The sequence below is a fragment of the Oncorhynchus tshawytscha genome, linkage group LG02, assembly GCF_018296145.1.
Source record: "Oncorhynchus tshawytscha isolate Ot180627B linkage group LG02, Otsh_v2.0, whole genome shotgun sequence".
Taxonomy (NCBI): Eukaryota; Metazoa; Chordata; class Actinopteri; order Salmoniformes; family Salmonidae; genus Oncorhynchus; species Oncorhynchus tshawytscha.
In genome coordinates, this window is record NC_056430.1 from 15,416,268 (window position 1) to 15,443,959 (window position 27,692).

The window sequence follows — 27,692 nt, forward strand, 5'->3', positions numbered from 1 at the left end:
TTGGTGACAAAACGGATGGCACTGTGATAGACTACATCTAGTTTGCTGAGTAGAGTGTTGGGGGCTCTTTTGTCAACGACATCGCCAAAGTCAAGGGTCGGTAGGATAGTCAGTTTTACGAGGATATGTTTGGCGGCATGTGTGAAGGAGGCTTTGTTGTGAAATAGGAAGCCGATTCTAGATTTAACTTCTAGCACAACGTTGGGAAATGTAGCTGGCTATATTCTTTCAATGAAAAACATGATGGCCATGCATGGTTTTTGCAAAAATGACCTGGCTTTTTCATTGTAAGCTAATTAACTTGTGTGACTGCTAACCAATTAGCGCTGCACTTCAGCCGAATGTGTTGCACTAACTATAGTTGCATGCCCCTGACCACTCTGTAGAAGCCCCCAAAAAACACTGTCAACTTCCAATATGGTGGTGAAATGGTTTCGAAAATGCAGGTTTCTGAAAGCTAATGCGAACCCCTGCTGGCTGCTGCTATGGAGGCACAGCGTTTGAACCAGGGAGAATAGCCTTTGTTACAATACAGGGAAAGTAGGTTAAGTTTCTCCTCCCAGTCTCAGCCAATCTGGGCCACTCTACTAACGCACTGTTCCAACTGAAAGGATGCAGTTATCTCCAGGAAAGCTGCAGAACAAAGCAGACTAAATGTTATTGGTCGCATACACATATTTTACAGATATGTTGCCCTGTAGGGGCCGTTGCTCAGCCCCCGCAGGGCAACATGCTAACACAGCCCCCACAGGGCAACGTGCCAACACAGCCCCCACAGGGCAACATGCTAACACAGCCCCCACAGGGCAACATGCTAACACAGCCCCCACAGGGCAACGTGCTAACACAGCCCCCACAGGGCAACATGCTGCCCCCACAGGGCAACACCAACACAGCCCCCACAGGGCAACATGCTAACACAGCCCCCACAGGGCAACGTGCCAACACAGCCCCCACAGGGCAACATGCTAACACAGCCCCCACAGGGCAACGTGCCAACACAGCCCCCACAGGGCAACATGCTAACACAGCCCCCACAGGGCAACATGCTAACACAGCCCCCACAGGGCAACGTGCTAACACAGCCCCCACAGGGCAACATGCTAACACAGCCCCCACAGGGCAACGTGCTAACACAGCCCCCACAGGGCAACATGCCAACACAGCCCCACAGGGCAACATGCTAACACAGCCCCCACAGGGCAACATGCTAACACAGCCCCCACAGGGCAACAGGCTAAAAGCCCCTGCAGGGCAACATTTTAACACAGCCCCCGACAGGGCAACATGCTAACACAGCCCCCACAGGGCAACATGCTAACACAGCCCCCAGGGTAACAGGGGCAACATTTTAACACAGCCCCCACAGGGCAACATTTTAACACAGCCCCCACAGGGCAACATGCTAACACAGCCCCCACAGGGCAACATGCTAACACAGCCCCCACAGGGCAACATGCTAACACAGCCCCCAGAGGGCATCAGGCTAAAAGCCTCCACAGGGCAACATCCTAACACTGTGGAGGAAGAATAGACTAAAATAAAAGACTAGGCAGAGGGAGAGAAGAAAGGGTGAAAACGAAAGAGAAGGCAGACTAAATATAAGAGCATGCTTCCAGACATGACAGACTGTGTTCTGCTCTGTGAGGTTGGTTGGTATGTAGTTGTAGCTATTGGTGGCTGACTGATGGTTTGATACTAGCTCTATAACACATGTACTGTATGTTCTATTTGAGAGAACAGAGTGGAGTCAGTGATCTTTACATGTATGTCTCTGTAGGTGCATAGGTGGTCCATGTCTCTCTCTCTCTCTCTCTCTCTCTCTCTCTCATAAACAGCACTTACTGCACTCATGTTCTCTTTGGCACCCCAGTAAGAGACATGGTATATGTTTTTCTAGTTTTTGGACACAAAAAACATCCTGCTGAGACATGGGTGTGTAGATTAGAGGGAGGAGAGAAAGATGAAACTCTCTACTGGCTCATCTTTGAACCAATATGAAGAAGAGTCTTCCATGTTTGCACCGTAAGCTGTCATGGTGGAGCACTAACAAAAACTGTGGAAGTGGTGGAGTTGTGTATGCATTGTGTATGTTATGTTAGCTGGTGTGGTTATGAGTAATTGTGTGTGTGTGTGTGTGTGTGTGTGTGTGACAGATTGATACAGAAATATTTTCCTCGTGTTTATCCTGTTGCAAAGTGAGGTGTTGTGAAGAATGATGTGGATGAGGCTAAATAAATATTTTCTTTTGATTTATTTCATAAGGCACATTTTATTTTAGCAGTATTAGGCTATTTAGATTATTATCTCTGAGCATCAATAAGTATTATGTTGCTAAGTAAAAACAAAGTGTGAAGTAGTCTATTATATTATTTCTTTCCACCTCAATAAAAAAATGATATTTGTCAGATACACTTACATTACCTCAAAACAGGCAAGGGAAAAGCAAAAATGCTAACAACTACCGGCTCTCAAAATAATGTCACGACTACTTGTGTTAATCTCTCGTCTGCAGTCAGCACAGAGCCTGGAGCAGTAAATAGCCATGGCGTCATTGTTGTTGTGTGTCTTGTTCAAATGTCACAAATGCCTGGAAATGGTTAACCTTCAATAGCTGTAACAACCAGGAAGTGGTATACTTTACCAGTCAGAAGTTTGGACATACCTACTAATTCCAGGAATTTTCTTTATTTTTACTATTTTCTACATTGTAGAATATAGTGAAGACATCAAAACTATGAAATAACACATATGGAATCATGTAGTGACTGCATTGATGACAGCTTTGCAAACTCTTGACATTCTCTTAACCAGCTTCATGAGGTTGTCACCTGGAATACATTTCAATTAACAGGTGAGCATTGTTAAAAGTTAATTTGTGTAATTTCTTTCCTTCTTAATGTTTTGAGGAAATCAGTTGTGTTGTGACAAGGTAGTGTTGGTATACAGAAGATCGCCCTATTCGGTAAAAGTCCAAGACATTTTTATGGCAAGAACAGCTCAAATAAGCAAAGAGAAAGGACTTGCTTCATCACTTTAAGACGTGAAGTTCGGTCAATCCGGAACATTTCATGAACTTTGAAAGTTTCTTCAACTGCAGTCACAAAAACCATCCAGCGCTATGATGAAACAGGCTCTCATGAGGATTGCAGCTCAAACAAATGCTTCACAGAGTTCAAGATTTTTTTATTTTACCTTTTATTTTACTAGGCAAGTCAGTTAAGAACAAATTCTTATTTTCAATGACGGCCTAGGAACAGTGGGTTAACTGCCTGTTTAGGGGCAGAACGACAGATTTGTACCTTGTCAGCTCGGGGATTCAAACTTGCAACCTTTCGGTTACTAGTACAACGCTCTAACCACTAGGCTACCCTGCCGCCCCAAGTAACAGGCACATCTCAACGTCAACTGTTCTCAGAGGAGACTGTGTGAATCAGGCCTTCATTGTCGAATTGCTGCAAAGAAACCCCTACTAAAGGACACAGATAATAATAAGAAGAGACTTGCTTGGGCCAAGAAACAGGAGCAATTGACATAGACGGGGGGAAATTTGTCTTTTGGTCTGATGAGTCCAAATCTGAGATTTTTGGTTCCAACCGCTGTCTTTGTGAGACGCAGAGTAAGTGAACGGATGGTCGCCGCATGTGTGGTTCCCACCGTGAAGCATGGAGGAGGAGGTTTGATGGTCTGGGGGTGCTTTATTGGTGAGACTGTCATTGATTAATTTAGAATTTAAGGCACACTTAACCAACATGGCTACCACAGCATTCTGCAGCGATACACCATCCCATCTGGTTAGTGCTTAGTGGGACTATAATTTGTTTTTCAACAGGACAATGAACCAACACACCTCCAGGCTGTGTAAGGGCTATTTGACCAAGAAGGAGAGTGATGGAGTGCTGCATCAGATGACCTTTCCTCCACAATCACCCGACCTCAACCCAGTTGAGATGGTTTGGGATGAGTTGGACCACAGAGTGAAGGAAAAGCAGCCAACAAGTGCTCAGCAAAAGGGTTTTCTAATGATCAATTAGTCTTTTTAAAATGATAAACTTGGATTAGCTAACACAACGTGCCATTGGAACACAGGAGTGATGGTGGCCTATTTAAATATTCCATAAAAAATCTTTCCAGATACAATAGTCATTTACAACATTAACAATGTCTACACTGTTTTTCTGATCAATTTGATGTTCTTATAATGGACAAAAAAATGTGCTTTTCTTTCAAAAGCAAGGACATTTCTATGTGACCCCAAACTTTTGAATGGTTGTGTGTGTGTGTGTGTGTGTGTGTGTGTGTGTGTGTGTGTGTGTGTGTATATAATGGTAGAAAAGGTTTGTACAGCAGTAGTTAAGTAGGATGACTAGAATACAGTATATACATATGAAGAGGGTAAAACAGTATGTAAACATTATTAAAGTGACCAGTGTTCAGTGACTATATGTACATAGGGCAGCAGTCTCTAAAGGTGAAGGGTAGAGTACCGTGTGGTAGACGGCTAGTAACAGTGACTATAGTTCAGGGTAGGGTACTGGGTGGAGGCCGGCTAGTGGTGACTGTTTAACAGCTTTAATAGCCTGGCTGGATGCGGTTAACTTTGAATAAAAAATACATGTTTTATTGTCACATACAACGTGTAGGTGCAATTAAATGATGCTTTGCAGGGTCAGACATAGTTACAGCACCCCTGGAACAAATTAGGGTTGCTCAAGGGCACATCAATAGTTTTGTTACCTTGTCAGCTTGGGTATTCAAGCCAGCGACCTGTCAGTTGCTGGCCCAACGCTCTAACCGCTAGGCTAACTGCCGCCCTGTTAATAGTTAGGCTGGATGTGGTTAACCTTGAGTAGCTGTAATAACCAGGCTGGATGTGAGCAGTCGTGATGCTGAGCTGGTGGGGGACTGGGGTGTTGGAAGAGGAATCGTGTCACAGCCAGCATGATGAGTCACTCTCTGATGATGATGATCTCTGCCTGTTAGCCAATAGACAGCAGGCTGTGATAGTGCCATATGTTTTGATGTGTGACTGTGGCATGATGAGGCTGCAGCTGCGAGGGTTGTGACGCTCAAGATTGTTTTTTAACTGGCGGAAAGACAGGGCTCCGGTTATACAATGAGAGGACAAAATAAAGTTTTCTTCACAGATGTTGTGGAGATAAGAGGAGTGATGTGATTGATTATCCTGTCTGCTCTGAGACAGAAAAGGTGAAATTGAGAGCAGGAGTGAAGTAAACTGTTATCAAGATAAATTCAACAGTAAAAGACAGAGTGTGCGGATAGAATTTCAGAAATGAAGATGCTTTGCGAAAAAAACCTCAATAGTGGTGCCTAACACACCCTTTTTTTTGCAATATAGAACTTGTTTCTCAGCTCTATGACTCTATGAATATGGCACATCTAAGCAGAGATAAGTCAATGCAGTAGCAATAGCAGTTTGACAACGCACCAGTCCCTCTTCAGACTCAGGCAGAATGTAGCAGCCGCTAACGAGATTTCAGCCTCACAGATTATGTTGTGCCTGCAGCCACAACAGGCCGTCACTAACTCATCCATTATGTACAATCTTCTGGGACGCACTTTGTTCTGCTTTAAAAGAGCGGCCTGCATCGGCTCAGTCCCTGCAGGCCTGTGATGTGTGGAATTGTCTTTGCCATCTGCGCAGTGCAAGCTGTCTCTCTGGTTCAACACAGGGGCCCTGGAGGTCCAACACACCTTTCTTCCTGTATCTCTCTCTCTCTCTGGTTCAACACAGGGGCCCTGGAGGTCCAACACACCTTTCTTCCTGCATCTCTCTCTCTCTGGTTCAACACAGGGGCCCTGGAGGTCCAACACACCTTTCTTCCTGTATCTCTCTCTCTCTGGTTCAACACAGGGGCCCTGGAGGTCCAACACACCTTTCTTCCTGTATCTCTCTCTCTCTGGTTCAACACAGGGGCCCTGGAGGTCCAACACACCTTTCTTCCTGTATCTCTCTCTCTCTGGTTCAACACAGGGGCCCTGGAGGTCCAACACACCTTTCTTCCTGTATCTCTCTCTCTCTCTGGTTCAACACAGGGGCCCTGGAGGTCCAACACACCTTTCTTCCTGTATCTCTCTCTCTCTGGTTCAACACAGGGGCCCTGGAGGTCCAACACACCTTTCTTCCTGTATCTCTCTCTCTGGTTCAACACAGGGGCCCTGGAGGTCCAACACACCTTTCTTCCTGTATCTCTCTCTCTTTCAACACAGGGGCCCTGGAGGTCCAACACACCTTTCTTCCTGTATCTCTCTCTCTGGTTCAACACAGGGGCCCTGGAGGTCCAACACACCTTTCTTCCTGTATCTCTCTCTCTCTGGTTCAACACAGGGGCCCTGGAGGTCCAACACACCTTTCTTCCTGTATCTCTCTCTCTCTGGTTCAACACAGGGGCCCTGGAGGTCCAACACACCTTTCTTCCTGTATCTCTCTCTCTGGTTCAACACAGGGGCCCTGGAGGTCCAACACACCTTTCTTCCTGTATCTCTGTCTCTCTCTGGTTCAACACAGGGGCCCTGGAGGTCCAACACACCTTCTTCCTGTATCTCTCTCTCTCTGGTTCAACACAGGGGCCCTGGAGGTCCAACACACCTTTCTTCCTGTATCTCTCTCTCTCTGGTTCAACACAGGGGCCCTGGAGGTCCAACACACCTTTCTTCCTGTATCTCTCTCTCTGGTTCAACACAGGGCCCTGGAGGTCCAACACACCTCTCTTCCTGTATCTCTCTCTCTCTCAACACAGGAGCCCTGGAGGTCCAACACACCTCTCTTCCTGTATCTCTCTCTCTCTGGTTCAACACAGGGGCCCTGGAGGTCCAACACACCTCTCTTCCTGTATCTCTCTCTATCTCTCTCGGAGCCTGCTCCTGAAACACAACCTAAACCAAGACATGCTACTGACTCTCTATTAAACCCCTTGCATCCCGCTACTATCAACATTGGACCAGCTGATTTTGTGTTGGACATGAGTCCGCACGGAAACACGGTCTTTATAACATCTACGAAAGGAATACAGTGTGTTGGCAAAAGTCAGGTTGTGTCTTTGCTTTGGGGTTTAGGGAGGCATTTTGGATAACCTGAAGTAACACTTTTTGTTTTCAGGTCTATATATAGAGCTCTCTGCCTTGATAAGAAAAGTTGTTTTTGTTTCCGCCGAGTTCGGTTACTGGTGGGCGGAATGAACTGAATCACTGCAGAGAGGGCTCCAGTGCACAACATACCTGCATTCGGAGAGGGAGAAAAAAAGACTTAATTTGAGTGTTATTTCTGTGACTTTCCTCTCATTCCCCTTTTTACATTATATCTCTGTATGCTTGAGCCTAGTCTCTACCCGACAGGCAATTGTGACCTGGCAAGAGCTCTTTAACTGGCAAGAGAGTCTAGATTGAGGGTAAAGTCACTGTCCATTAACTATTGAGTAGACAGGGTGGGGGTGGGGATTGGCCCTGGCATATAGGCTTTTACTGCTATTGATATCCTAACAGCCTTTATTTGCTAGTGTGACTGCGCTGGGCTTCCCAATAACACTGGCACGCATGGCTTTGGACCTTATTCCAGGTATGGGTATAGCTCCGTATTTATTGTTAACTGATCGTCATTCATGTTCCAGATGAGGATGCATAGACACACACACCAGCTTCTCTCTAAAGGCTCTCTCTTCAGTATCTCATTTGGGTGGCTGAGTGGCTCATATAACTGCTATAGGATGCTAGCTTCACAGATTCTGACTGTCTAGATGAAAAAAATCTCCCTCCGCTCTCTTTGGGGAAATTCCACTGTTTGATTGTAATTCTCTCTCTCTCTCTAGGCTTTCATCGGATAAGACAGGCATGTTTGATATGGTGCCTCTGGAGGATGGAGAGATTCTCCCCAAGGCCAGTAGCACTGGGGATTTAAAGAGGAAAAAGAACCCAGACTGCCGTCATTGTATTTGTTGCAGTCTAATTACCACTATGTCTAATGTCAAAGGGGCAGACTTGTTTAAGCTGGGTAGTTAAGCATTGAGTCTGATTATAGACTTAATTGGTCCCAAATTGATTCCTAAGTAGGATATTTGTTATAATTGCTATAAATGAAAGACAAGTTCTCAACTTCCATGAACTTCCCTTCAACGTCAGTCATCCCAATCCCTAAAACAGCTCACTGGGCTCGGTGAAGATGCACGTGTGTGTGTGTGTGTGTGTGTGTGTGTGTGTGTGTGTGTGTGTGTGAACCAGAGGAAGTGGCTGTAGCCAACCCACTCAGATTGCTGATTGTAAACACAACCTGGGGCCCTGTGAATAAGAAGAGGTGCTGCTCTCTCTCTGCTAATTGCCAGGGAGTGGATGTGGCTCAGCGTGGATGTGGCTCAGCGTGGGTGTGGTTCAGAGTGGATGTGGCTCAGCGTGGGTGTGGTTCAGAGTGGATGTGGCTCAGCGTGGATGTGGCTTCGCATGGGTGTGGTTCAGAGTGGATGTGGCTCAGTGTGGGTGTGGTTCGGAGTGGATGTGGCTCAGCGTGGGTGTGGTTCAGAGTGGATGTGGCTCAGCGTGGGTGTGGTTCAGAGTGGATGTGGCTCAGCGTGGGTGTGGTTCAGAGTGGATGTGACTCAGCGTGGGTGTGGTTCAGAGTAGATGTGGCTCAGCGTGGGTGTGGTTTAGAGTGGGTGTGGTTCAGAGTAGATGTGGCTCAGCGTGGGTGTAGCCAGCGTGGGTGTGGTTCAGAGTGGATGTGGCTCAGCGTGGGTGTGGTTTAGAGTGGGTGTGGTTCAGAGTAGATGTGGCTCAGCGTGGGTGTGGCTCGGCATGGGTGTGGTTCAGAGTAGATGTGGCTCAGCGTGGGTGTAGCCCGGCATGGGTGTGGTTCAGAGTAGATGTGGCTCAGCGTGGGTGTGGTTCAGAGTGGATGTGGCTCAGCGTGGGTGTGGTTCAGAGTGGGTGTGGTTTAGAGTGGGTGTGGTTCAGAGTAGATGTGGCTCAGCGTGGGTGTAGCCAGCGTGGGTGTGGTTCAGAGTAGATGTGTCCCCTTGTTTTGTTGAGTCTTACCGGTCTACTATACATGGGCATACCAACTGCTCTACATCTGCATTGCTTGCTGTTTGGGGTTTTAGGCTGGGTTTCTGTACAGCCCTTTGTGACATCGGCTGATGTAAAAAGGGCTTTATAAATACATTTGATTGATTGAACTGTGGTGTTAATCAACCAATGAGAAGAAACAAAAAAACATTTAGAACAGAACAAAAATTAATCTGAGATGCCATTTTGTTCTCATTGACTTACGTACTAGGTAAGTTAGCTACTTAGCTAGCTTGGTTCATTTAGGTAGACTTGTGCAAATGTTCACTTCAAGTGAACTCCTCTATGAGCATAGAGCGAGGGCAAAACAAAAGCATGGTAGACTAGATATAATGTATACTGTCAACCGTACAACAACAGTAAAGCCCCACTTTAAATATACAATCATTGTTGTCGATGCAATAGCCATGGCCTGTGGCTGAGTGCATTTTACAATTCATACCCTTTGAATGTTATTTCATTAAGTGCACCATCTGCCTCACACAACACCTCTCTCTCTCTCTAACACACACACACACACACACACTGTCCCCTCCTGTCTCTATGTAAGGGGCTAATAAATGATGAAGTGATCTCAGCCGGAGGGACACAGTGAATTAGCGTCCTATCTCCACTCTGTTATCCAGTCACGTAGCTGCTCCATCCCTCCATCCTGGAGCGTTACTATGGAGATTACCATAGTTACAACTTTAAACACACAGTATCAAACCAAACAGTCATCTAAGTTATCTGAACGGTGTTGCTCCCTTTCCTCATCAATGTGTAGTGATGATACACTGAACTGTTGAAGCCTAGAGAGGAAAGCCATTTCAATCAGCAGTTGCTTATTTTTCTCTGGCAATAGACACTAAAATCTTCCCAAGTTCTAGACAATTAGAGAAGACAATTAGAGAAGTAAGCCAAAACCCAAAAACAATTGTATCTCGAGCAGCCTCTGTCAGATATGAGCCAAACCAAATGAAGGAAATCAAATGTATTGACATACAAAATACATGTATAAATAGTTATTTAGCCCTTTAGGACTGAATACTTCTGTGAACGCAGATGTTACAGTTGTAACCATGAAAGACAGAACACTACTACGTGAACTTAGTAAACCATGTAATGGGTTACACCTGTGTATGGCAGCTTTAGTTTCTTCCCCTTAATAATTGTTACATTGTCTGCTCTGAGTTACAGTGTGATTCCCTTAGTGAGCTGAATAGCAGTCGGTAGTGTGTTCTGTTTGTTTAATATGGCACAGCCTTCAGTAAATTCGTCCTTTCACCTGTGTTCAATTTAAGCACCCTGTTTTTATTGGCTCATAACACTGTGATGATAACCTACTCAGCTGTAATTGATTAATCCTGTGTACATCATACTGTATCAAGGATAACCTCTTTCCTCCTGGTGATTGAGCTTTGTTTCGCCTATTAATAAGCTGAGCTGAGGTGAGCAGAGGTGAGCTGACACCCTGAATAAATAACTGGATTGTTATTCTGTGGCGTCCCTCAGGGATTCATCACAGGACTGCTATAGAATCCATTAGGAGATATTATGAGAGTAAACCTGGCCATCAGAGAGAACCTGATACTCTCAGGGTGGTGTTAGTTATTCCCCCTGCACTCTAGCTGCTAGATGTTTTGTCTTGAAGGGATCACAGGCAATGCTTGTTTTCCATGGGTCAGGTATTCCTCTCTGTGTCCTGTTGTGTTTCTCATCATGCATCTATAGTACATCTACGTATTATCCAGAGTGACTTATAGTAATGATACATTTTTGTACTGGTCCCCCGTGGGAATCAAATTCACAACCATGACGCTGCTCTACCAACTGAGCCACACAAATCCATAGTCTATCTGTACCATGACAGAAGTTTGGTTGAATTTTCATTTATTTTGGCTCGCTCATTGCTAGGTAGTCCTGAGCGATTAACCGAAATGTTGGTTATTTTTCATTTTTTAAACAACTTATCGACCAACGTTGGTTCAATTATTTGAATTCAATTTCGTATTTTATTTTTCCTTATTTTCTGTGAGCTCAATGTGCACATCGCACAGTTTCTCTAGAGGGTTATAGTCTCCAACAGGTCAATATTCTACATAGTTTAGCACATAAAATGTGGTAATTAACTACAGTGACCATAATCCATTGCACATCTACTTGTCCGGTCTGTGTTTCTTTTTAGGACTGCTAAGGAATAGACAAGAATGCTTAGCGAGGTATCCCTACCAGAAAATACATGATCTAAGTGATTGATAGTTGGTATTCAGCAGTCATAAATTATGCTACCAAAATAGTGAATTTGTCAGACAGCATATCCAGCAGCTCTATAGAGATGAGATGAGGACTTGGAATGAAATAACAAAGTCATCAAATAAAACAAATGTAATATACACAACTAAAATATTTTATTAAAGTAATGTGAATAAATGATGGTTAATAAGTGATAAGCAGTAATGGGAAGTCACTACCATTATTAATTGTTTTATTCTGTGTTGTTACAGCATTGAACCCACATAATGCACAGTGCATTTAATGTTTAAACAAATTATGGAACCCAAACCAAACCAACCTCAAAAAGCACTAATCACTCTGCACTATTGCCAGGTAGAGTGAAGCATTTATGTTGGTCGTGTTTTAGAGCAATCATGGGGCTGAGCAAACGGAATCCTGTTATGTGTGTCCTCATGCACTTCCTGCTGTTCACAGAGATAAGCAGAACATAATGTAATCATTATACTGTGTCCTCATGCACTTCCTGCTGTTCACAGAGATAAGCAGAACATAATGTAATCATTATACTGTGTCCTCATTCTTCCTGCTGTTCACAGAGAGAAGCAGAACATAATGTAATCATTATACTGTGTCCTCATGCACTTCCTGCTGTTCACAGAGAGCCAAGCAGAACATAATGTAATCATTAGACTGTGTCCTCATGCACTTCCTGCTGTTCACAGAGATAAGCAGAACATAATGTAATCATTATACTGTGTCCTCATGCACTTCCTGCTGTTCACAGAGAGAAGCAGAACATAATGTAATCATTATACTGTGTCCTCATGCACTTCCTGCTGTTCACAGAGAGAAGCAGAACATAATGTAATCATTATACTGTGTCCTCATGCACTTCCTGCTGTTCACAGAGAGAAGCAGAACATAATGTAATCATTATACTGTGTCCTCATGCACTTCCTGCTGTTCACAGAGAGAAGCAGAACATAATGTAATCATTATACTGTGTCCTCATGCACTTCCTGCTGTTCACAGAGAGAAGCAGAACATAATGTAATCATTATACTGTGTCCTCATGCACTTCCTGCTGTTCACAGAGAGAAGCAGAACATAATGTAATCATTATACTGTATGCTCATTCACTTCCTGCCGCTCAGAGATAAGCAGAACATAATGTAATCATTATACTGTATGCTCATTCACTTCCTGCTGTTCACAGAGATAAGCAGAACTTAATGTAGTCATTATACTGTATGCGTAGCGCAAGGCCAATTTGTCCCCCACCTCTGCTCTGCGTTCCAGTAACACAGCTCATTTACCCAAGCCAATTCATGCTCAGAGTAAAGACAAACATGTTTCTATAGTTTACCCAGTGAAATATTAACAGGCTGAATTCTAGGCAAGAAGGTGACCTTCGCGGAATGTGTACAGAGATTCTCGTCTCAGATGTCGTCATCCCCATTTTTCCCTACAAAGTATATTTTGTACTCAGGTCACCTCCAGTGTTGTCTTATTTATCTTTCTACTTTGCATTTGTCACAGCGAAGCCAACCAGAAGCAACAGGGGGAAGATAGACACACTACTTAGTCTCAAAAGTAGTCTTTATTCCTGCACAGATAGAGAGAGGAAGGAGAGATGAAAACATAGTCTAGTGTTGATCATCTGATAAAGCCTAGACAGGGTATGATATGAGCTGTGTGGACTAGAATATATCAGCACAAGTATGATGCGCTTTTTAAATGAGAGGAGCTTCTAGTGGAATTGTGAAGCTAATGTGTGTAGCCAGTGTGTTTGTGTGTGTAACATTTTCTACATTTACTAGTATGTTTCCTGGTGTCATGTGTTAGTGTGTTTTTCTGTCAGGTCATAGCAACAACCTCTCTCCGTATCGCTCATTCTCCTCACCGCCTCTCTCCTTATCTCTCATTCTCCTCACCGCCTCTCTCTGTATCTCTCATTCTCCTCACCGCCTCTCTCTGTATCTCTCATTCTCCACACCGCCTCTCTCTGTATCTCTCATTCTCCTCACCGCCTCTCTCCTCTCATTCTCCTCATCGTATCTCTCATTCATTCTGTATCTCTCATTCTCCTCACCGCCTCTCTCTGTATCTCTCATTCTCCTCACCTCCTCTCTCCATATCTCTCATTCTCCTCACCTCCTCTCTCTGTATCTCTCTTCTCCTCACCGTATCTCTCATTGTATCTCATTCTCCTCACCGCCTCTCTCTGTATCTCTCATTCTCCTCACCTCCTCTCTCTGTATCTCTCATTCTCCTCACCGCTCATTCTCCTCACCGCCTCTTCTCTCTGTATCTCTCATTCTCCTCACCGCCTCCTCATTCTCTCTCTGTATCTCTCATTCTCCTCACCGCCTCTCTCATCTCTCATTGTCCACACCTCCTCTCTGTATCTCTCATTCTCACCGCCTCTCTCTTATCTCTCACCGCCTCTCTCTGTATCTCTCATTCTCCTCACCTCATTCTCCACCGCACTCTGCCTCTCTCTGTATCTCTCATTCTCCTCACCGCCTCTGTATCTCTGTATCTCTCATTCTCCTCACCTCCTCTCTCTGTATCTCTCATTCTCCTCACCGCCTCTCTCTGTATCTCTCATTCTCCTCACCTCCTCTCTCTGTATCTCTCATTCTCCTCACCGCCTCTCTCCGTATCTCTCATTCTCCTCACCGCCTCTCTCTGTATCTCTCATTCTCCTCACCGCCTCTCTCTGTATCTCTCATTCTCCTCACCGCCTCTCTCGTATCTCTCATTGTCCACATCGCCTCTCTCTCTGTATCTCATTCTCCACCTCCTCTCTCATTCTCCTCACCGCCTCTCTCTGTATCTCTCATTCTCCTCACCTCCTCCTCTCTCTCCTATCTCTCATTCTCCCACCTCGCCTCTCTCAAATTGATGAAGCCAGATCTCATTCTCCTCACCGTGAAATTGTGAGATTCTCCTCACCTCCTCTGTATCTCTCATTCTCCTCACCTCCTCTCTCTGTATCTCTCATTTTGTGTAATTCTCCTCACCGTCACTGCTGAATCTCAACTATATGCCTTTTGTGAAGCAGAATGCATCAGCTAATCAACTTTGACTTTGTGTCAGAATGCATCAGCTATCAGCTTTGACTTGCGCAACTATGAGATATTGAGTAGTATCATGAGTAGTACTGTGTTAGTGTTAGTGATTTTTACATAATACATTTTGCACTAAATATGGACCCACAGGGGTGTTCCTGAGACAACTCAGTAAAACTTCAAGTTACCACATTTAGGTAATGGAACAACATGCCTTATAATGTATAAAGGGAAAGGAAGTAGTAAGTTATTCACCAGATCGTACTATTATTTTGGCTCAATGGAGTATGAACCCAGCAGCCAGAGTTCCACTATAAAACTAGAAATTCCTGTCGTGAAGTAAAACAAATCCACAATTTTAGGACTGTTTTTATCGTTATTCAAACAGACTCTGATAGCTGCCATTTCATTGCTGCTCTCTGTGTGTTTTTATCTGAAAACAGTAGAGTTTTCTAGCATCGTTGTGTTTGGCCTACTCTGTCACCAAGGTCTGTCCCTTCAGATCAATACATCATTCTCCATGGTCACCCCTACACTCCCTGCCCAAATACCCATACAGACTCATTCAGTACGCTACATTACCACCAAACCACTCAGCAGGATTAGGGCCAAGACTCTCCAGCCTGAGAGAAGCCTTGGTACGGTACGGTAGTGAAAGCCAAGAGGTTTGAGTGCATCTTTAGGATTGAGAGCTTATTCAAATTAAAGAGGAACAGTAGGTTGTCTGGATTTATTGCTCTTATCTCTCCTGCTTCCTCGGTACTCTATTTTGAGGCCACTCATCAAATCAACAGATGGAGTTAGATACCAAGGCAGTCCTAAATGGACTTGGCCTCAGGGATGTGCTTACTTCAATCAGTTATTTCCCATCAACTGTCCCAAAGTCAGTAACATATTTGTTTTCTGGTGATTTAGTCAGTCATTCAGTCCGTGCCTCAATCCATGGTCTTTAATTAGTATTTGAGGATGGTGAAAGAGGTCACCAGCTCTAAACCAGCTGAGTCTGAACCCACAATTCAGCTTGCATTAGATCCTGCCCTCCCTCTGCGTCTGTCAGCACACACAAACGGAATGGCTTGTCATGTTGGCACTGATAGAGGTGGAATTAGCTTTTTATAACTGTGTGGAAATCGCTCTCCCTAATTCTCCAACTCTGTCTCTACCTCCCTCTCAGGAAGGTGTGTGTGTGTGGGGGGGGGCTGGTAGAGTGCTGCTGGTCCCTCTGGGCTGTTTGTCAGGGTAGGGCTTGATGTACTGTGACTGGGCCAGGTCAGGTGGAGCACGGGGACACAACACGAAACTGTGGCACAGGGACACGACATGGTGGCACAGGGCTGTCAGTACAGGGACACAACTTGGGTTGAACATTTTGGTGAATATTCAGAGGTGGAAACGTTCCTTGGGAATTAACGGGAATATATGGGAATTAACAGAAATATATGCAAATTAATATATTTACCATATATGGAGACAGAAACATAAACCTTTTACCTTATCATACGTTGCAAATGAGTAAATCCTTCTAATAGATATGTAAAAAAAATGTTTAGTTATGAATTGAACTTGAATTAAATGAGTTGACCCTTCACATGCGATAATTTCACTGAACAACAAAAGAAAGGGAATATTGTATGATCCCCAATGATCCACTCCACAAATGTCTTGTTAACAAACTATAGTTTTGACAAGTCGGTTAGGACATCTACTTTGTGCATGACACAAGTAATTTTTCCAGCAATTGTTTACAGACAGATTATTTTACTTATAATTCACTGTATCACAATTCCAGTGGGTCAGAAGTTTACATACACTAAGTTGACTGTGCCTTTAAACATCTTGGGAAATTCCAGAAAATTATGTAATGGCTTTAGATGCTTCTGATGGGCTAATTGACATAATTTTAGTCAATTGAAGGTGTACGTGTTGAAATACATCAAGGCCTACCTTTAAACTCAGTCCCTCTTTGCTTGACATCATGGTAAAATCAAAAGAAATCAACCAAGACCTCAGAAAACAAATTCTAGACCTCCACAAGTCTGGTTCATCCTTGGGAGTAATTTCCAAACGCCTGAAGGTACCATGTTCATCTGTACAAACAATAGTACGCAAGTATAAACACGATGGGACCACGCAGCCGCCATACCGCTCAGGAAGGAGACACGTTCTGTCTCCTAGAGATGAACGTACTTTGGTGCGAAAAGTGCAAATCAATCCCAGAAAAACAGCAAAGGACCTGGTGAAGATGCTGGAGGAAACGGGTACAAAAGTATCTATATCCACAGTAAAATGAGTCCTATATCGACATAACCTGAAAGGCCGCTCAGCAAGGAAGAAGCCACTGCTCCAAAACCGCCATAAAAAATCCAGACTACGGTTTGCAACTGCACATGGGGACAAAGATCGTACTTTTTGGAGAAATGTCCTCTGGTCTGATGAAACAAAAATAGAACTGTTTGGCCATAATGACCATCGTTATGTTTGGAGGAAAATTGGGGAGGCTTGCAAGCCGAAGAACACCATCCCAACCGTGAATCACGGGGGTGGCAGCATCATGTTGTGGGGATGCTTTGCTGCAGGAGGGACTGTTGCACTTCACAAAATAGATGAGGTAGATGGCATCATAAGGGAGGAAAATGATGTGGATGTTTTGAAGCAACATCTCAAGACATCAGCCAGGAAGGCTGATTGGTCTCAAATGGGTCTTCCAAATGGACAATTACCCCAAGCATACTTCCAAAGTTGTGGCAAAATGGCTTAAGGACAGCAAAGTCAAGGTATTGGAGTGGCCATCACAAAACCCTGACCTCAATCCCATAGAAAATTTGTGGGCAGAACTGAAAAAGCGTGTGCCAGCAAGGAGGCCTAAAAACCTAACTCAGTTACACCAGCTATGTCTGGAGGAATGGGCCAAAATTCACCCAACTTATTGTGGGTGGCTTGTGGAAAGCTACCCGAAACGTTTGACCCAAGTTAAACAATTTAAAGGTAATGCTACCAAATACTAATTGAGTGTATGTGAACTTCTGACCCACTGGGAATGTGATGAAAGAAATAAAAGCTGAAATAAATCATTCTCTCTACTATTATTCTGACATTTCACATTCTTAAATTAAAGTGGTGATCCTAACTGACCTAAGACAAGGATTTTTTACTTGGATTAAATGTCAGGAATTGTGAAAAACTGAGTTTAAATGTATTTGGCTAAGGTGTATGTAAACTTCCGACTTCAACTGTATATAAGATCCCACAGCTGACAGTGCATGTCAGAGCAAAAACCAAGCCATGAGGTCAAAGGAATTGTTCTTAGAGCTCTGAGACAAGATTATGTTGAGCCACAGATCTGGGGAAGGGTACAAAAAAAATCGCAGCATTGCCTGGCTAGCCCACAGGAAGAACAGTCCTGAAGAACACAGTGGCCTCCATCATTCTTAAACTGGAAAAGTCTGACACCACCAAGACTCTTCCTAGAGCTGGCTGCCCATCCAAATGGAATAATCGGGGTAGTAGGTCCTTGGTCAGGAAGGTGCACAATAAAGATGGGGGAACCTTCCAGAAGGACAACCATCTCTGCAGCACTCCATCAATCATGCCTTTATGGTAGAGTAGCCAGACGGATGCCACACCTTAGTAAAAGGCACATGACAGCCCACTTGGAGTTTGTCAAAAGGAACCTAAAGGACTCTCAGACCATGAGAAACAAGGTTCTCTGGTCTGATGAAACCAAGATTGAACTCTTTGGCCTGAATGCCAAGCATCACGTCTGGAGGAAACCTGGCAACATCCCTACGGTGAAGCATGGTGGTGGCAGCATCATGCTGTGGGGATGTTTTTCAGCGGAAGGGACTGGGAGACCAGTTAGAATCGAAGGAAAGATGAACGGAGCAAAGTACAGATGAAAACCTTGATGAAAACCTGCTCCAGAGCACTAAGGACCTCAGACTGGGACGAAGGTTCACCTTCCAACAGGACAAAGACCCTAAGCAGACAGCCAAGACAACACAGGAGTGGCTTCAGGACAAGTCTCTGAATGTCCATCAGACATCTCTGGAGAGACCTGAAAATATCTGTGCAAGCTCCCTAAACACATGTTTTCCATGCTTGTAGCGTTATACCTAAGACTCGAGGCTTTAATCACTGCCAAAGGTGCTTCAACAAAGTACAGGGTAAAGAGTCTGAATACGTATGTAAATGTGATATTTTGCACCTTCCTACCAATAATTGTCTTTGGCTACTGAAAGTATTAGTCTCTGTGCACAGGACTTTTTCTGTGGTTACTGTAATGACTGGGATCAAACCATGACACTCAATTACACACTCACCAATGACGTATACAAAAAATTTGTGTGTATGTCTATGTCTCATTCTCACACACACTCCATAATGGCTTAATTATTCACATTCCTGTGGGCTAGCCAGGCGATGAATCAGTTTTTCATGAGTGTAGCGTACAGAATGTAGCTCTAAGCCCAGGTTATAAATACAGCCATACAAAACAACCAATGCCTGGGAGATAGACCATACCCATAATATATTTAATAAATGTACAAAGTGTTCTAGAAACCTGTTTACACTTTGTCATTATGGGGTATTGTGTGTAGATTGAGATTTTTTATTTATTTAATCAATTTTAGAACAAGGCTTTAACGTAACAAAATGTGGAAACAGTCGAGGGGTCTGCATTTTCAAACTCAGCCAAAAAAGAAACGTCCTCTCATTGTCTACTGCATTTATTTTCAGCAAACTTAACCTGTGTAAATATTTGTATGAACATAACAAGACTCAACAACTGAGACATAAACTGAAGAAGTTCCACAGACATGTGACTAACAGAAATTGAATAATGTGTCCCTGAACAAAGGGGGGGGGTCAAAATCAAAAGTAACAGTCAGTATCTGGTGTGGCCACCAGCTGCATTAAGCACTGCAGTGCATCTCCTCCTCATGGACTGCACCAGATTTGCCAGTTCTTGCTGTGAGATGTTACCCCACTCTTCCACCAAGCACCTGCAAGTTCCCAGACATTTCTGGGGGGAATGGCCCTAGCCCTCACCCTCCGATCCAACAGGTCCAGACATGCTCAATGCGATTGAGATCCGGGCTCTTCGCTGGCCATGGCAGAACACTGACATTCATGTCTTGCAGGAAATCACGCACAGAACGAGCTGTATGGCTGGTGGCATTGTCATGCTGGAGGGTCATGTCAGGATGAGCCTGCAGGAAGGGTACCACATGAGGGAGGAGGATGTCTTCCCTTTAACGCACAGCGTTGAGATTGCCTTGCAATGACAACAAGCTCAGTCCGATGATGCTGTGACACACCGCCCCAGGCCATGACAGACCCTCCACCTCCAAATCAATCCCGCTCCAGAGTACAGGCCTCGGTGTAACGCTCATTCCTTCGACGATAAACGTGAATCCGACCATCACCCCTGGTGAGACTAAACCGCATCTCGTCAGTGAAGAGAACTTTTTGCCAGTCCTGTCTGGTCGTCGAGCGACGGTGGGTTGTGCCCATAGATGACGTTGTTGCCGGTGATGTCTGGTGAGGACCTGCCTTACAAAAGGCCTTACAACCCCTCAGTCCAGCATCTCTCAGCCTATTGCGGACAGTCTGAGCATTGATGGAGGGATTGTGTGTTCCTGACAAGTGAAAATGATGGTCAGTAAAGAGAACTTTAAGCTCGTTGCCCCTTGATAACCAACGCACTTCTGTATGTTGTAAAAGCGGTACGTTGTTGCTGCCCATATCATTGCATAGTGCAGAAAATACACACGAGTTCGGGGCCTTGCTTTAACTTCTTAGGGCTGAAATCCCGTTAATGGGATCGATATGACAACAGCCAGTGAAAGTGCAGGGCGCCAAATTCAAAACAACAGAAATCTCATAATAAAAATTCCTCAAACATACAAGTATCTTATACCATTTCAAATGTAATCTTGTTGTAATCCCACCACAGTGTCCAATTTCAAATAGGCTTTACAGCGAAAGCACCACAAACGATTATGTTAGGTCAGAGCCAAGCCACAGAAAAACACAGCCATTTTTCCAGCCAAAGATAGGAGTCACAAAAAGCAGAATTAGAGATAAAATTAATCACTAACCTTTGATGATCTTCATCAGATGACACTCATAGGACTTCATGTTACACAATACATGTATGTTTTGTTTGATAAAGTTCATATTTATATCAACAAATTTCAGTATACATTGGCGCGTTATGTTCAGTAGTTCCAAAAACATCCGGTGATTTTGCAGAGAGCCATATCAATTTACAGAAATACTCATTATACATTTTTATGAAAATACAAGTGTTATGCATGGAACTTTAGATACACTTCTCCTTAATGCAACCGCGGTGTCAGATTTTTACGGAAAAAGCAAACCATGCAATAATCTGAGTAAGGCGCTCAGAGAACAAATACATATATCCGCCATGTTGGAGTCAACAGAAGTCAGAAATAACATTATAAATATTCACTTACCTATGATGATCTTCATCAGAATGCACTCCCAGGAATCCCAGTTCCACAATAAATGTTTGATTTGTTCAATAATGTCCATCATTTATGTCCAAATAGCTACTTTTGTTAGCACGTTTGGTAAACAAATCAAAACTCACGAAGAGCGTTCACTAGTTGCAGCCGAAATGTCAAAAAGTTCCGTTACAGTCCATAGAAACTTGTCAAACGATGTATGGAATCAATCTTTAGGATGTTTTTAACATAATTCTTCAATAATATTCCAACCGGAGAATTCCTTTGTCTTCGGAAAAGCAAAGGAACGGGAGATACCTCTCATGTGAAATGCGCGCGACCAGCGCCTGACTGCTGGCAGACCTCTGACTCATTCCCCTCTCATTCAGCCCCCCTTCATAGTTGAAGCATCAAACAAGTTTCTAAAGACGGTTGACATCTAGTGGAAGACTTAGGAAGTGCAACATGACCAATATCCCACTGTAACTTCAATAGGGGCTGAGTTGAAAACCGACCAACCTCAGATTACCCACTTCCTGTGTGGATTTTTTCTCAGGTTTTTGCCTGCCAAATGAGTTCTGTTATACTCAGACATCATTCAAATAGTTTTAGAAACTTCAGAGTGTTTTCTACCCTAATATACTAATAATATGCATATATTAGCAACTGCGACTGAGGAGCAGGCAGTTTACTCTGGGCATCTCTGGGCACCTGCCCCCCAGCCATAAGAAGTTTTAACAAAGTTAACCATTTTTACTGTATTGTACAAAACATATTTCAAACTGTCATGCATTCCCTTGGCAGCAAGAGCCCTTCGGTGGATGCTGCGGTGTACCAAAGTGGCGTTGGGAGCAACTGCTTGCACGCGCGTTACCTCTCCGCTATGTCTCCCTGTCATGGCTTTTGCGCCATCAGTACAGATACCAACATGAGCAGCAGCTACGTTTGGTTACATATGGACCGTTAGTGGAATTCCCGCGAGAGAGTAATGGTTAATGTGATTGGATGTTAATTATTTGACTAGGCTACCTGTATTTGACATTGTGTTATTTTGCTGAACACTAGGTGGTTCAATTTGATTTTTGGCAGTGAAACGAGGCTACTCGGGTGACCAAATACTTATTTTCCACCATAATTTGCAAATAAATTCATAAAAAATCCTACAATGTGATTTTCTGGATTTTTTTCTTCTCATTTTGTCTGTCATAGTTGAAGTGTACCTACGATGAAAATTACAGGCCTCTCTCATCTTTTTAAGTGGGAGAACTTGCACAATTGGTGGCTGACTAAATACTTTTTTGCCCCACTGTGTATATACAGATGAAGACAGAAGTTTATGTGCACTTAGGTTAGAGTCATTAAAACTTATTTTTCAACCACTCCACAAATTTATTTTGAACAAACTATAGTTTTGGCAAGTCGGTTCGGACATCTACTTTGTGCATGACACAAGTAATTTTTCCAACAATTGTTTACAGACAGATTATTTCACTTATCACAATATCACAATTCCAGTGGGTCAGAGGTTTACATACACTAAATTGACTGTGCCTTTAAACAGCTTGGAAAATTCACTTATAATTCACTGTGTTTCCTGTTCCTTCTACAGGTGCCGGGGAGTCTGGGAAAAGCACCATCGTCAAGCAGATGAAGTGAGTTACAGAGAGCTGTAACAGATCAGGACATGTCATGACCTCTTTAATAGATGATGCCCTCTATCCTCTAGTGGTTTATTCAGTCCTTATCCCAGTCCTTGTTGGATTGATCTACAATGCTACTGTACACTGCTGATCCAGAGCTGGCAAACAGTCAATCAGGCATGTTGAGCACAGGCATATTAATTTGCTTTTTAGGAAGACATATGGAGGGCAAATCTTCGTGTCTTCCTGTCTTTGGTAGTTGCGCTGGTTTTCTTGTGTCTTCCTACCCATAATTGTCTTTGGCTACTGAAAGCATGAGTCTCAGTGCACAGGACTTTTACTGTGGTTACTGTAATGACTGGGATCAAACCATGACACTCAATTACACGCTCAACAATGACGTATACAAAACATGTGTGTGTATGTCTCATTCTCACACACACTCCATAATGGCTTAATTATTCACATTCCTGTGGGCTAGCCAGGCGATGAATCAGTTTTTCATGAGTGTAGAGTACAGAATGTAGCTCTAAACCCAGGTTGTTAATACAGCCATACAGAACAACCAATGGGAGATAGACCATACCCACAACACAACACCGCCTGCTCTGCTCTGAATCACCAGCTCTATCTCTGACCACAGAGATCATGTCAACATAAAAGGAGAGCAGGGAGAATGGTTGCCTTTTTTCCCCATAACACCTGTAGATAGAATTATAATATTTATTGTGTAACTAACTGGGTTAAATCCCAGTACTTTTCCTAGCCACTAGTGTCAAGCTTACAGGCCTGTTTATTCATGAGGTGATATTGGCTTATTCATGTCCTTGTCTTGGTGCTACTGTGCTCTTTCTGCACTGCATCCTGCATTCTGATGAAGTCTGGATGCTATCATCCCACTGAAACACACACACATACACACACACACTTAACATGCAGGGCGTTCCCCTGTGCATGACAAGCTGAGGCATGGTCAGACACATCACCAACATGCAGAGGAGGTTTGCACAGGACTGCACTGACTGTCTATATCAGCTGGTAGCCTAGCGGTTAGAACGTTGGGCTAGTTACTGAAAGGTTGCTGGTTTGAATACCAGAGCTGACAAGCTGAAAAATCTGTTGATGTGCCTTTGAGCAAGGCAATTAACCCTTATTTGCTCCAGGGGTGCTGTACTACTGAGGCTGACCTTGTAAAACAACACATTTCACTGCACCTATCTGGTGTATGTGACAATAAATACATGTATTATTATCATCTTAGAGTAACTAGCCGTTCTACGAAACATTACGGTCATTGATTGAATACCCAAACTCTTAGCAGCTAGAAGTCCGAACATATTGAGCACATTTAACACTGTATGAAATACATAACCTGTCAACCATACTGCCCAATGACTGTATAAATGAATGGACAGAGTCATGGATCACGTGACACAATGTTTAACTATGTGAAGACTCAATAGAGCATTGAAGCTAAATGAAGTCGGTTAAGATGGTGTCTCATGGGGACATAACATGCTCAGTTTGAGCTACTCCAGGAAGTGACGTTACAGGCTAGCTCAGTGCTGCCCCCTCATATAAGTCAAGTTTTATGCCGACCTGGGTACTGCAGGCTACCATTAGCAACTCAATTATCCTTAGAACTTCTTCTGGGTGCGACTTTAAAATAATCGGTCAAAGTACATACATTTGGTCTATTAGAAGCAATTATTGGTCCATGAGTATCTTTGCAACATTTTTTAATTTACAAGAAGATTGACCACAAAGATTGACATTTTTCCATTTACTATAATGGGGGATCCTGTTTTCTGCTAACAATGCCTGCAGTACCACGGCCGGTCTTGAACCTCTGTGGCTTCAATTATTATTATTATTATTTTTTACATTGAACCTTTATTTAACTAAGCATGTCAGTTAAGAACAAATTCTTCTTTATGACAGCCTACCTCGACCAAACCCTGACGAAACTGGGCCAATTGTGCGCCGCCCTATGGGACTCCCGATCACAGCCAGACATGATACAGCCTGGATTTGAACAAGGGACTGTAGTGACGCCTCTTGCACTGAGATGCAGTGCCTTAGCCCTCTGCGCCACTCGGGAGCCCCAATGTGAGGGGGCAGTCAATGTGAGAGGACAGTCGTTCTCCACCTGTCCTCCTTTTCTCTTAGTAACATCTTGAGTGACATTAGTAGAATGCTCAGGTTTGTTCTCCTTCATCAGGATCATCCATGAGGATGGCTACTCAGAAGACGAGTGTAAGCAGTACAGAGCTGTGGTCTACAGCAACACCATCCAGTCCATCATGGCTATCATCAAGGCTATGGGCAACCTCAAGATTGACTACACAGAGGCCTCCAGAGAGGTAAGACACACACATGCAAACAAACACACACACACTTGGGCATGTATGTTAGGCTTCTCTGTTTCTGCAGTCAGATGATTAGAGAAGAGGTACAGCTTTGCTTCTACACATCCACTAGAGCTCTTGAGTAACAATGTCCTGGGCACTGAAGTGAAGGTTAGTCACTATCATCCATAACCCCATGAAGTCAAGGTTAGTCACTATCATCCATAACCCCATGAAGTCAAGGTTAGTCACTATCATCCATAACCCCATGAAGTCAAGGTTAGTCACTATCATCCATAACCCCATGAAGTCAAGGTTAGTCACTATCATCCATAACCCCATCCACTATATCATAACCCCATGAAGTCAAGGTTAGTCACTATCATCCCCATGAAGTCAAGGTTAGTCACTATCATCCATAACCCCATGAAGTCAAGGTTAGTCACTATCATCCATAACCCCATGAAGTCAAGGTTAGTCACTATCATCCATAACCCCATGAAGTCAAGGTTAGTCACTATCATCCATAACCCCATGAAGTCAAGGTTAGTCACTATCATCCATAACCCCATGAAGTCAAGGTTAGTCACTATCATCCATAACCCCATGAAGTCAAGGTTAGTCACTATCATCCATAACCCCATGAAGTCAAGGTTAGTCACTATCATCCATAACCCCATGAAGTCAAGGTTAGTCACTATCATCCATAACCCCATGAAGTCAAGGTTAGTCACTATCATCCATAACCCCATGAAGTCAAGGTTAGTCACTAGCATCATCCATAACCCCATGAAGTCAAGGTTAGTCACTAGCATCCATAACCCCATGAAGTCAAGGTTAGTCACTATCATCCATAACCCCATGAAGTCAAGGTTAGTCACTAGTTAGTCACTATCATCCATAACCCCATGAAGTCAAGGTTAGTCACTATCATCCATAACCCCATGAAGTCAAGGTTAGTCACTAGCATCCATAACCCCATGAAGTTAGTCACTATCATCCATAACCCCATGAAGTCAAGGTTAGTCACTAGCAAGTGCCAATCCAAGAAGCCATCACATGCAGTCACACAGTTTGAAAAGAATGCCAATTTCCGCTAATAGGAGACTGTGCTTACCATCATGTAACCGTTGACATACACCCCCCCAAAGAAGACTGAATAACACAACTATTTTTCTACAAGCACTGACTTCGCTCATAATATGGTTGTCCTTCTGCAAGGTTCTCCCATCTCCACAGAAGAACTCTAGGGCTCTGTCAAAGTGACCATCATGTTCTTGGTCACCTCCCTGACCAAGGCCCTTCTCCCCCGATTGCTCAGTTTGGCCGGGCAGCCAGCTCTAGGAAGAGTCTTGGTGGTTCTAAACTGTTTCAATATAAGAGTGATGGAGGCCACTGTGCTCTTGGGGACCTTCAATGCTGCAGACATTTTTTGGTACCCTTCCCCAGATCTTTGCCTCAACACAATCCTGTCTCGGAGCTCTACAGACAATTCCTTCGACCTCGTGGCTTGGTTTAAGCTCTGACATGCACTGTCAACTGTTGGACCTTATATAGACAGATGTGTACCTTTCTAAATCATGTCCGATCAATTGAATTTCCACAGGGGGACTTCAATCAAGTTGTATAAACATCTCAAGGATGATCAATGGAAACAAGATGCACCTGAGCTCAATTTCGAGTCTCATAGCAAAGGGTCTGAATACTTTGTCAATATGGGGTATTATGTGTAGATTGCTGAGGATTTTTTAAAAAACATTTTAGAAAAAGGCTGTAACTTCTAGAAATGGATGTTGAGAAATACACTAAAATAAGCAACGAACCAAATCCTGGTAAGAATGTGTTATTTAATTGTAACCATTGATTATGATAGCAAGATACTGTGTCCCTGTGCCATCCATGGTATGGACTGGTTAAGGTGCATGGTATTGAAGTTCATTGTTGAAAAATGTATATAATCTTGGATAGCAGAAGCAAGTCACAGGTCTAGGCTTGGGCTTGTTGCTACCAAAACTGAGTTCCATATCAATATTGCATATCAACAGTATCTATCAACCAAACATTCTAAATACTACTGAAGTTGCTGTATTTAATTGTGATATTATATTCAAATGTGAGTGTATTGAAATGAATTGAATTGCCAAGGCAAAGAAATAGAATGGGATTCTAAATCAACGCTCTTATCAAGCAAACATTCTAAATTCAAACATTCTACTAACTTTGCTTTGCTTTGCCCCCCCCCCCCCCACACACACACACACACACACACACACACACACACACACACACACACACACACATTACAGTGGGGACTCTTGAGGTTCAGACCTGCTCTCTCCTCAGTGCTCAGACAGAGAGCGAGAGAGCAGTTGAAAGAGAGATTGACAGAGGGTCCCTACCCCATTGAAGTTGGAATTTGTAAGGGTTATGGCTGTAAGATCCCGGATAGCACTGACCATTGAGAGAGAGAAAAGGTAGAGGCTGTGAGTGGGTTTTCCTGCAACCACGAGGGCAATGTAGGCTTGATCATGAAGAAACGTGAAGTGTGCTGAAAAGGGAGAAGGTGCGGTAACTAAGGGTTTTTATTTAAAGCTGCTGACTGGACACATTTTACAAGCAGATTTCCTTTGCAGGCAATTTCTGCAGCGTAGGCACTGTGCACCTCAAGTGAATAACCTGTCTCTCAAACTCCTGCTACTGCTGCCAGCCGCAAATACGGATTATTATCATTATACTTTTATTATTATTAATAATATTAAAACGATAGCATTAACACCTCAGGCTGATAGAAAGGTTTCATTCCCAACCCATATTCATTATTCACACACGCACGCACGCACGCACGCACGCACGCACGCACACACACAC

General features: G+C 43.6%; 1 protein-coding gene across 3 annotated transcripts in view; it reads left to right on the forward strand.

Annotated features, from left to right (window-relative positions):
- Positions 1-27,692, forward strand: part of gnai2b (guanine nucleotide binding protein (G protein), alpha inhibiting activity polypeptide 2b) — an 86,337-nt gene that overhangs the window by 37,918 nt on the left and 20,727 nt on the right. For all 3 annotated transcript variants that reach the window (XM_024383059.2, XM_024383068.2, XM_024383079.2), the window contains 2 exons: positions 22,446-22,488; positions 24,698-24,839. In XM_024383059.2, the coding sequence (XP_024238827.1) occupies positions 22,446-22,488; positions 24,698-24,839 (185 nt within the window). The remainder of the gene's footprint in view (positions 1-22,445; positions 22,489-24,697; positions 24,840-27,692) is intronic.